A 12,248-nucleotide genomic window follows, 5' to 3' on the forward strand; every position below is an offset into this window, starting at 1 on the left:
AGTAAAGCAAGATGAGCGCCGCAACCCTAGAGTCGTTCGCAACTGGACTTAACTGTCAGGGGTCCTTTACCTTTAAGGCAATTCTATATACACACTTATTCTACATCAGGGCATAGCGCGGGGAGCTCGAGAGACGGGCTGTAAGATTTTTTAGGTGACCTCCTGGGTGGCGCGGGGGGGGGGGAGTCTAGCCTGCTTCTGTTGCAAACTCAAAACGTCAGCTTGTTTCTGTTTTTCAGAATGTGATCCTGGAGAGGGATGCTAAGTTGGGTGTGAACACAACGTACATGTTAGCTTCATGGCTCTAATCATGCCTACACTTGATCTTAGCCAAAAGGCTGAGAAGCGATGGCTCTAACAATGTCATGTCTTCAACGTTAGAATGATCGGGAAGCCACCCCTGCCTTGATTCCCATTGTTGGTGCTTGTAAAAAAAAGCAATTCGGTCAGAGATAAGAGGGAAAGGAAAGAGAGAGCCCAGATCTACCTAGGAAAGCAAGACCAGGTCTCTTCCAAAACTGCTCCTTCTTCAGCCGACTCTTGCAAAGTCTTGGGGAGAGAGCAGACGATCTGGGCTGTGATGATGCCAAGAGATTGGTCCAGGGCTTCCAAGCTACTGTGTACAGGGCTACTCTGAGCTTGGAGAAGGAGCCGAGTCCATGTCTTCCAGGCTGTGATCCTGGGGTGACACCGGCTGCCCACCTTTCACACGTTTCCATTTCATCCTGCGGTTCTGAAACCACACTTTTACCTGCGCGAGAAGAGGGAGAGGCTTAAGGTGAGCTTGTATGCTGGTATTTGCTGCGTGCAAAACGCAGCCCTTGCAAATTCGTACTTTCAGCATTTTGCAATGCGGTTCTCTAGCCACGTGTGCAAATAAATAAATAAATGCACCTGATAGGGTCGAGTGTGCATAAGAATGCATGTATAGTGGTACCTTGGTTCTTGAATTTAATCCATTCTGGGAGTCCATTCGACTCCCCAAAAGGTTTGAAAACCAAGGCACGGCTTCCGATTGGCTGCAGGAGCTTCCTGCACTCAATCGGAAGCCGCGTCAGATGTCCGGCTTCTGGAAAACGTTCGCAATTCCGGGTCTGCGGCGTTTGGGGGAGCCGATTTGTTCGGGAGCCAAGCCGTTCAACTACCAAGGTACAATTGTATTAGTGAATATAAATCATGCATCACATTAAGGGGAATTGCTTGCAAGAATGTTCGCATTGAGAGAAATCTGCACTGAAATGCTGTTGCATCTACACTTGTTTAACTTGCGCCATTTCAACCATACATGGTTGAAGACAGAATGGTTGTAATTGTGCCAATTACAGTCGTACCTCCGTTTACCTAACCCTCTGGTTGCACGCACGGCAAACCCGGAAGTATTTTACTGGGTTTTGCTGTGCGTGCATGCGCAGAAGCAGTCTGTGCATGCGCAGAAGTGGTCCTCAGGTTGCGGAAACCTCAGGATCCGACCGGACCTCCGGAACGGATCCCACCCGCAACCGGAGGTACCACTGTAAATGCAAACAAGGCAGAGAGCTTGGAAGCACTGAGGATTCCCTCTCTTCCCCCTCACCCACTAGCCTTGGGGGCAGCTCAAATGCTTTGGGTACATGCCGTTTTTGCGAATATGTGGAACACTTGGAACTGAACCCCTGAGTAAGATGCAAATGTGGAGAACTGAGTTTAAGGCTGATGAAATGAGAAAAAGAGCAGACCTGAAATTCACAGATCCGCCTTCCCATTTTCAGCTCTGTGATTCTATATAGGAGTGGCCGTCAAGACCATATAACACAGGTCCTGAAAGACCTACATTGGCTCCCAGTACATTTCTGAGCACAATTCAAAGTGTTGGTGCTGACCTTTAAAGCCATAAATGGCCCAGTATACCTGAAGGAGCGTCTCCACTCCCATCGTTCAGCCCGGACACTGAGGTCCAGCTCTGAGGGCCTTCTGGCAGTTCCCTCCCTGCGAGAAGTAAGGTTGCAGGGAACCAGGCAGAGGGCCTTCTCGGTGGTGGTGCCCACCCTGTGGAACACCCTCCCACCAGATGTCAAGGAAGTAAACAACTATCTGACTTTTAGAAAACATCTGAAGGCAGCCCTGTTTAGGGAAGTTTTTAATGTCTGGTGTTTTGTTGCTTTTTTATATATTCTGTTGGGAGCCACCCAGAGTGGCTGGGGAAACCCAGCCAGATGGGCGGAGTATAAATAAATTACTACTACTACTACTACTACTACTACTACTACTACTACAGTGGTGTCCCGCTAGACGAATGCCTCGCTAGACAAAAAACTCGCTAGATGAAAGGCATTCACTAGCGGAAGGCTGCCCCGCAAGACGAAAATGTCAATGGGGCTGCCTCGCAAGACGGTTTTTTTGGGGGGGGCGCAAAAACCTCTGCGCTCCATTGCCGCTTCGCTAGATGAAAAATTCGCTCTACGAAGACACTCGTAGAACAAATTATTTTTGTCTAGCGGGGCACCACTGTATTATTATTATTTATTTAGGGTGTCGTGTTGGGTGAATTGGCCTTGTGATCGTTGGGGGGGTGTTTGTTTTTGCTTTTTTGGTAAATGAATCAGTGTGCTTGAGCAAGTAGCAAATGAACATTCCCCCAATATTACCCCTCTTCTCTCCACCTATTGTCTCCAGGCATTGATGCCCAAAGCTGGAGAGGAGGCTGCCCAGCCTCAAGGGGGCATCTGGAGCAGAGGAGCTTCACCTGTCTTTCCGTCAAGTCGAGGTTCACCGCAATCTCGTATCTCCGGAGCCTCGTCAGGTAGTTGTGGTGTGCAAATTCCGCCTCCAGCTCCCGCAGCTGGTCCTTGGTGAAGGCAGTGCGTTCCTTCCTTGCTTTGGAGCTGCTGACTTCTGCTTTTGTGCTGCTGCTGCTGCTGCTGCTGCTGCTGCCCCCGCCGCCTGTGTCCTGGCTTTCTGGAAGAGGTAAAGGACAGAAACATTCCTCATGTGTAAGGACGTTCAGTGGTTGCTCATGAGAAATCAGCCGAACGCAGAACTTCTAAAACTAAGTTCTTTATTGTGCAAATATTTACAGTGCAGCAAAAGTTCAAACGTCCATCTCATCCCTCTGCAGAGTCCAGGAATGAACCCTTCCGGTTCTTTGTCCAGCAAAAGAGCCGCGGGATTCTGAACCCCCGCCTCCCCCTTCCACGTCTTTCCTGTCTGCGAACTCAGGGCGTGGGAACCTGACCCCGTTCCCCGCTTTCCCTTTGGTGTTCAGGCTCTGCGATCCCTTCAGAGCCCCTGCACCGACTTCCTGCCTCCAACTCCCCCTCCCACTGGAGGAATGGTCGCTTCCTGCAGAGGAGGGGGAGGACGAACTGGTGAACAATGGAGGTGGATCCCTATACTGCAAACGCTCCTGGGACGCTACCATCCGTGGGGAGGGGGGTTTCCTGACATCATGGAAGCAAATTGAGCCCACTAGGAGAAAGAGAGTTGGCACAGTTCAAGAACCGCAATACCTCAAGGACCGCCTCCCTCCATATGAACCGACCCAAACCCTGCGACCATCACCTGAGGCCCTTCTTCACATGCCTCCTCCACGAGAGATCTGAAGAGTGGCAACACAAGAATGGGCCTTTTCTGCGGTGGCTCCCCATTTGTGGGATGCTCTCCCCAGAGAGACTTGCCTGGTGCCTTCATTACGTATCTTTAGACTCCAGGTGAAAATGTTTCCCTATAAACAGGAATTTGGCCGATTAACCTTCTATGTGATTTTACATGTATTTGTGTGGGGGATATTTGTTCGTTTTTGTTCTTGTTTTTATTATGTATTTTGTGTATGTGTATTTTATTATGTATGTTGTGAACCGCCCTGTGATCTTCGGGTGAAGGGCAGGATACAGATCCAATAAATACATTATTAAATAATGAAAGAAATGCAAAGATCAAGCAATCCCAGCTTACTGGTAGGGTCTCTAGGTGTAAAACAGGGAGCAGCATTCAGCTAAATTTTACCCAGAGTAGGCCTATTGAATTTAACGGGCTTAACTCCCCATCAGCTCCAGCCAGCGTGGCCAATGGCCAGGGATGATGGCACTTATAGTCCAGACGCAGATTCCTCATTCCTGTCTTAGCCAGCATTCACAAATCAAGATGGTTAAAGAACAGGATAAAGGTGGGTTTAGTAGTCCACCTTCTCAGTCCCCAAGTATGCGGCTCTCGTATGGGGAATTCACTCTGGCCTGTTTGGTGTTGAGGGAAGGGCCCTCTTCTGTGGCTCGATACATTTTCTTCATCATCAGGATCACACATATACCAGAACCTGTGGGAGATTAGCAGCCAAACCCAACAAATGTGTATTCTTGCTAGTTAGCATAAGAAGGGGTTAAACCCACAGAGCTGTATTGCTGATAGGCAGATACTCAGACCATAGAAATGTGATTGCTAGAGAGGGTTCTGTGTGGTGTCATTTCCCCTCCTCTCCTGGAATGGAAGGAGCACAGAGTACTCTTCCTCTCTCTCATGTACTTCAGTTACACACACTTCCCTACGACTGGTTATGCTGCAAATGTAAGTATTTTGCCTGCATAGTTTTTACTGCTGCCTTTGCTGCGGAACAGTGCATAATTATAAAGCAAGCAAATCTTATTTTTGAACTTGCTTCCCAGCTTGTTGCCTGATTCATTCTCAAGCTTTGTAAGGAAGGGGGAAGCCAGCTTGTTTTGTAGCTAGATTTGCTGAAAGGAAGCTTTGCAGCCTAATTCCTAGGCTTCTGGGTTTTGCTGCCAAGGACAGGATTTTGAAAGTCTGTTCAACCCAGCACACGTGGGTGCTTGGAGGGATAAACTGCAATTCATATATCCTCTCCTACCTATTCAACCCATCCCACACAACCAAACCTCAGTGTCCAGAACAGGATCGGTCTCAAACTCAAACTCAACCACAAGAAAAGCCAGCTAGATCAAGCCAATGGTCCATCTAGTGCAGGGGTCAGTAACCTTTTTCAGCTGTGGGCTGGTCCACCGTCCCTCAGACCATGTGGAGGGCCGGACTATATTTTTTTGGGGGGGGGGGGATGAACGAATTCCTATGCCCCACAAATAACCCAGAGATGCATTTCTAATAAAATCACACATTCTACTCATGTAAAAACACACTGATTCCCAGACCGTCCGTGGGCCGCATTGAGAAGGCGATTGGGCCGCATTCGGCCCACAGGCCTTAGGTTGCCTACCCCTGATCTAGGGGAGACCCAAAAGCAAGCTCAGCATCAAGCAACTCTCTTGTTTGCAGAACACTCCTCTAACATAATGCAGGTCCTGGATGTGAGCTGGGATTTCTGCCTAAACCGTCCTCTCAGCCGTAACATTTTTGGGCCTCACAGGGAGCTGCTGGCTGTATTTTCCTGGCCCGCGGTACAGGTCTGGATTAAACGATACGACCGCTCATGCTATCTAGCCTTCAAATCCCCTGAAAATGACTGCATGTGTTTTCCATCCAGGAGGAAGGATTGAATTTAGGAAGGAACAAAGAACGCTGCCTTATACCAGACCTAATCCATGGACAGTGCCAGGTGTGAGGGAGGCTCCAAACTTTCCACGGTGACCACTCCACCCCACTGAAGCCAGCAGGCTTCCCAACAGTGATGGTGGCCGTGAGCAACGGTAGCATCAACGGATGTGACGGACAATCTGCCCCCCCATCCAGTACCATTCATTGGAACAGCCCCGCTATGCCTGAATCCTGTGCTGTCCCAGGGCACTGTGGGGATGCCAGTCACCTGCCACTGCAAGATGCCTAAGCCACTTCTCATTTGTGAGGGCATATTGGGTTCTAACTACATTTGGTGTGGGAAATCCATGATTGGATCAGGGATTAATGTTTGGGTCTCCTGATATTTTAAACCAGGTGTCTGTGCATTGCCAGGAGGCAGGGTCTGAATTGAACTGGGACAACAGAACTTGAGAAAACAGGTTCCTCTTCCTTCCCGTGTGGTGCTGTGGTCTAAACCACTGAGCCTTGGGCTTGCAGATGAGAAGGTTGGCAGTTCAAATCCCCGCGACGGGGTGAGCTCCCGTTGCTTGGTCCCTGCTCCTGCCCACCTAGCAGTTCGAAAGCACGTCAAAGTGCAAGTAGATAAATAGGTAAACGGCATTTCCATGTGCTGCTCTGGTTCGCCAGAAGCGGCTTAGTCATGCTGGCCACATGACCCGGAAGCTGTACGCCGGCTCCCTTGGCCAATAACGCGAGATGAGCGCCGCAACCCCAGAGTCGGACACGACTGGACCTAATGGTCAGGGGTCCCTTTACCTTTACCTTATATACCATCTTTGGGTGACAACCTGGGAAGCTTATTTGTAATGAGTGCAGGCTGGAGATGGCCACACTCCCATCTCCAGTAGGAATCTGGGGTGTTTTTATTTTAGATAATCGAAACGCCTGCCTTCCTTTCTTGCTCCTTTGGCTCATAAGCTGAACCTCTGTGCTTTATTTTCATTGTCTTTTAACTAGACTTTGTACGCAAAATCTGGAGTTGCGATCATCTCCATGATGCGAAACAACACCTGCAATGGCGGCTATTTCACAGAGGAAGATTCGCCTTTCTAGAATCTTCTAGAAAGGACACCTAAGCATAAACTCAGAGTTGCACTTTCCAAGGCTCTTGGTGGGAGAGAAGCCATCACATTTGAAATCCATTTCAGAATCGTTTCAGTTTGTCGCGAAGAGGTGCCCGGTTGCTTTGACCCAATATTGACACCAGTCCAAAGCTGTGCAGGGTCACCTTCTCTCACAGGATCTGGCCATTGGACACTGCAGGCCATGCTCTGCTTCCCATTGCCATCCAATTGGCTGGCTGGGCTGCTAGAACGGGCCTTCTTCTGTAGGGGACCCACATTGTGGAATTCCCTTTTTCCCAAGAAGCTCATTAGTCCACCTCCTTTTATGACTGGCTTTTAGATGGGCCTGTTGAAATCTTGTTGTTCCATGATGGGCCAGGGCTGGGGGAATCAGGAGCCCTCAAGGCATTCTTGGACTCCAGCTCCCATCAGCTGCAGTCAGCAATGATGGGAGTTGGAGTCCAGCAAAACCTGAAGGACTGCAGGATTCCCCACCTTGGAATTAATTACAGTGCATTTCCCACTGCTTGTTTTGCTTAATCTCTGTTCTGTGATGTCTTGTTTCCTTTCATCATCACCATGATTAATATGCCAGAGAGTTTTTTGTCTGCATTCCAAACTGCTTGGAAGGTTTCTTCCCAAAGATGGAAGGAAGATAAAGTACCTACCAGAGAAGAATGGCTGACAAAGATGGTGGACTATGCTGAAGTGGCGAAAATGACCAGGAAGATCAAAGATCAAGAAGATAGCAAATTTCATAAAGAATGGGGGGAAATTTATAAGTTACTTAAAAGAACACTGTAAACAATTAAAAACACTGGCAGGATTTTAGAAAACACTTGCAATGTAGCGAGAACGATGGCGAGAATGGAATACAGTGGCACCTTGGTTCCCAAACTTAATCTGTTCCAGAAGTCCGTTCCAAAACCAAAGCGTTCCAAAACCAAGGCGTGCTTTCCCATAGAAAGTAATGCAAAACGGATTAATCCGTTCCAGACTTTTAAAAATAACCCCTAAAACAGTAATTGAACAGGAATTTTACTGTGTAACGAGACCACTGATCCGTAAAATGAAAGCAATAAACAATGTACTGCAGTCACACAATCAATCAATCAATCAATCAGCAGCTGGACTGGGTTCCACACAGTCACAAAAACAAAACAAAAAAGAGCCGCAAAAGTGAATGCGCAAAATAAATAGCAAAAACAGGCAGACCACAGCGTAACACTCAAAACGGCAGTGTGGCACTCAAAACGGAGCACATTCAGCTTCCGAAAACAGTTTGCAAACCAGAACACTTACTTCCGGGTGTGCAGTGTTTGGGTTCCAAGTTGTTTGAGTACCAAGGTGTCTGAGAACCAAGGTACTACTGTATTAAGAAGATATAGAGAACATTATAAGATGCACTTGGAAAAGAATAATGAGGGGTGGAGGGAAGTCCAGGGATTCAGAGAATCCTGTGTCTATACGATTGTGATTTATTTGTGATGGTAATTGTTAAAGGCAAAAATGAATTATATATATAGAGGGGGGGGGGGTTTCCTGGACCAGATGAAAACAAATCAATAATACATACTAGAGTGGCCGTGTGTCCTACTTCATGGAGAACAGCCCTCTTTTTGAAGGACCGTCCAATCCAAGGGCACCTTAAAGATAAAGAACTACAGGAAGGGAAATCAGAGGAAAGGGCGTAGCTCAGTGGCAGATCACACATCTTGCAAGTAGAAGGCCGCAGGTTCAATCCCTGGTCTCTCCAGGAAGGGCTGGGAGAGACCCCAAGTCTGAAGCACTGTATACAGTACTGAGCTAGACGGACCATTGGTCTGGCAGTATGCGGCAAATTCATCTGTTCGTGGTTTGAGGTGGACAGCAGATGCAGCAGGCAGATGGGGCACCTGGTCACTGTCTTCTCTGCCATGGTCAGATGTATTTCTATTCAAATCACAGCAATCATTTCTAAACTTGCACCTCTACATATAAATTAGCAAATGCATGTAAATTATGCAAATCTGTGTCTTTTTTTGGTCCACATTTTTCAGTGATGCATAACTGGACTAACACAGAGATTTTTATATACAGTATTTGGGTGCTGCTTCCTTGGAAGTTTTTTAGCAGAGGTTGGATGGCCATCTGTCATGGATGCTTTATCTGAGTTTCCTGCATTGCAGGGGGTTGGACTAGAACTTAGACTCATGGGGTCCCTTCCTATTGCATTATTATTATTATTATTATTATTATTATAAATTTATATACCGTCCTATACCCGGAGGTCTCAGGGCAGTTCGCAAAACAGATCACAATATATAAAATCGAAATAAAACAATAACACAGTAATATCCCCCCCAAAAAAGAGCCACATTTTAAAAGGGTATAGGATGTTGATCAGGACAACCAAAGGCCTGATTTAAAAGGAATGTTTTTGCCTGGTGCCTAAAGGTGTAGAATGAAGGTGCCAGGTGAACTTCCCTGGGGAGAGCATTCCACAGACGGGGAGCCACTGCAGAGAAGGCCCCGTTCTCATGTTGCCACCCTCCTGACCTCTTGAAGAAGGGCATTCTTCACACGAAGGAGAGCCTCAGAAGATGATCTCAAGGTCCGGGTAGGTTCACATGGAAAGAGGCGGTCCTTGAGGTATTGCGGTCCTGAGCTGTTTAAGGCTTTAGAGGTCAAAAGCAGCACTTTGAATTGGGCCCGGGAACTAATTGGTAGCCAGTGCAGTCGGACCAGGATCGGTGTAATATGCTCAAGCCGTCTTGCTCCGGTGAGCAACCTGGCCGCTGAATTCTGCACCAGCTGACGTTTCTGAACCGTCTTCAGAGGCAGCCCTATGTATAACTCATTGCAGTAATCTAACCTTGAGGTTACCAGAGCATAGACAACAGTAGTTAGGCTATCCCTGTCCAGATAGGGGCATAGCAGGGCCACCAGCAGAAGCTGATGGGAAGCACTCCGGGCCACTGAGGCCACCTGAGCCTCGAGCGACAGCAAAGGATCCAGGAGTGCCCCCAAGCTACGAACCTGCTCCTTCAGAGGAAGTGTAACCCCTTCCAACTCTACAATTATAGGATTCTTAAAACGCCACCTTACCTGCGCTCCCTTTTTTCCTTCTGGATGTCCTCTTTTCCGTTTCGCTCACCACGTTCCCTGCCAGGACGTAATCTTCACTCGTGCCAATGGCGGCATCCACCACATTCGGGCCGCTGCCCTCTGGCTCTCCGGAGACCAAAGCCAGCTCAGCCGCCAGACGCCGCCTGCCCTCGGCGGCTGCAAAATGCCACGCGGGGTGCTGGAAGGAAGAAGGGTGCTCATCGAAAGCTCTCTCGTCGCGGGGAAGGCTCTGGGGGGCTGCAGCCAGGCAGGAGGTGGAAAAGTCCGAGTAGACACCAAAGTCCGGTTTGTGGTGGAACGAAAAGGGGGCTTGTGGGTAATGGTGCGGCCCAGTGGCCCCTCCACCCTCGGCATGGTGGTTTCGCAGGCAACCCCAGAGCGCATTGGTAGGGTGAGAGCTTCTCATGCAGCTACTGGCAGCAGGTGGATCCATCTAGGAGTGCCTTGTTTCTTAAGATGCTCTTCAAACGCAATTGCAAAGGGAGCCCGGCGGTCTAACTTTTTGCCCAGGAAAACAAAACCGGTCCTCTGCAGCTAGACAGCTCTCCAGCTCACTGCCATGGCTTTGCCGTTAAGGGGAAACCCTGCAGAATTCTCCATAGCTTCCACGGGAGAAACTTCACATCTGTTGCGTTTGAAGCCCGAAGCTTCCTTGCTGTGAAGTGCTGAAGCCCAGAAAACACTTTTTAAATACTTTGCTGGGGTGTGAGTGACAAGCTTAGGAAGGGAAATGTGAGAGAGGAGCGAGGGGGAGGGCTTAACCTGCGTGCACAACCCCTCCAACCCGAGCCAAGCATGCAAGCTATTAATCACCCGAAACCTTAGAGGCGCATCTAATGGGAACTGCAGATGGAGACTTTTAAAGAAACATTGTCTGCGCTTTTTTTTTTTTTGTAGAGGGGGCGGGAGAGAAATGTACACACGCACACAAAAGGAGGGTTTAATGTTTCCTTCTCACACTCTGGAGTTATTTTTATTGCCCCGGTAAAGAAAACCCTTAGACTTCCATTTTCCAGAAAAGGATCCATGAGCCAGTCCAAAGGGGACAAGATAAGAAAGAGAAGCCAGGTAAAGAGGAGGGGATATTTAAAAATTCCAGGCGTGACCTAAAAGTTTGACAGCTTATGCGGAGAGTGAAGCGCAAAGACTTCAGGAGTGGTCTAAGCAAAGCTGCAGAAGGGAAATCCCGAGTTGCTTCGTAAATTTAATTGCTACATGGAGGGTTGGGCTAACAAGGACTGCTAGCCATGATGGCTCCGGGTGAGTATGAAGCACTTGCTTTCCTTCAAAGAATTCTGGGCACCGTAGTTTACACCCCATAGAGTCACAATGCCCAGCAACCCTTAAGAAACTACAGTGCCCAGAATTCTTTGAGGGGGGGGGGAATGTGTTTCAAATTCCCTTGAAAGGTATATTGTGTGCGCAGCCTATGTACTTGCCAAAAGGGACCCGGCTGGCGCTGTGGTCTAAACCACTGAGCCTCTTGGGTTTGCCGATCAGAAGGTTGGCAGTTCGAATCCCCGCGACGGAGTGAGCTCCCGTTGCTCTGTCCCAGCTCCTGCCAACCTGGCAGTTCGAAAGCACGCCAGTGCAAGTGGATAAATAGGCACCTCTACGGCAGGGAGGTAAACGGCATTTCCGTGCGCTCTGGCTTCCGTCACAATGTTCCGTTGCGCCAGAAGCGGTTTAGCCATGCTTGCCACGTGACCCGGAAAGCTGTCTGTGGCCAAACGCCGGCTCCCTCGGCCTGAAAGCGAGATGAGCGCCGCAACGCCATAGTCGCCTTGGACTGGACTTAACCGTCCAGGGGTCCTTTACCTTTTACCTCTTATGTACTTGCCTCTTCTGTCAAAGGCTGTATGCCTCTGAACACCTACAGGTGGGTGGGTGTCGCCCATACCCTCCAACATTCCTCCGATGAAAATAGGGACGCCCTATTCAATAATCATAATAATCATAATAATCATAATCATAATAATAATTCTATTATTTATAACCCGCCTATCTGACTGGGTTGCCCCAGCCACTCTGGGCAGCTTCCAACATACATATTAAACCATAATAACACATTAAACATTAAGAAGCTTCCCTATACAGGGCTGCCTCCAGATGTCTTTTAAAGGTTGTCTAGTTACTTATCTCCTTGGCTCAAGGGGATGTATGGCTCCATACCCTCCAACACTTCTCCGATGGAAAGAGGGACGTCCTAAGGAAAAGCGGGACATTCTGGGATCAAATCAAAAACCGGGACGGCTTCTGTAAATCCCTGGAAAACAGGGACACTTGGAGGGTCTGTGATAGTCACAGGCCTATATATATATATATATATATATATATATATATGCGCTTAACTTCAGGGTTGTATGCTTAGCTTTCCTTTCTGGCATTTTAAATTCTGTGGATGTTTCTGTACTGGATAACTGTTTTATTGAATCCTTTGTCATACCATTACCCAAACCAGAAGCATTCATTAAAGCACCCATAAACCCTTGAACTCATATTCTTTCACTAAGAGCCCTGAGTTGAATTCATAAGCCTGGAAGTAAAATTCTAGAC

General features: G+C 48.3%; 1 protein-coding gene across 1 annotated transcript; it reads right to left on the minus strand.

The window, feature by feature from the left end:
• Positions 1–499: 499 nt before the first annotated feature.
• On the minus strand, positions 500–10,201 carry MEOX1 (mesenchyme homeobox 1). The gene is made up of 3 exons (XM_033169560.1): positions 9,672–10,201; positions 2,723–2,934; positions 500–751 (listed from the first exon to the last, which is right to left on the minus strand). Exons 1-3 carry the CDS (start codon positions 10,123–10,125, stop codon positions 629–631), a joined length of 789 nt encoding a protein of 262 aa, XP_033025451.1. The 5' UTR covers positions 10,126–10,201; the 3' UTR covers positions 500–628.
• Between the last annotated feature and the right edge of the window lie 2,047 nt (positions 10,202–12,248).

The sequence above is a fragment of the Lacerta agilis genome, chromosome 14 (genome assembly GCF_009819535.1).
Source record: "Lacerta agilis isolate rLacAgi1 chromosome 14, rLacAgi1.pri, whole genome shotgun sequence".
NCBI classification, from domain to species: domain Eukaryota; kingdom Metazoa; phylum Chordata; class Lepidosauria; order Squamata; family Lacertidae; genus Lacerta; species Lacerta agilis.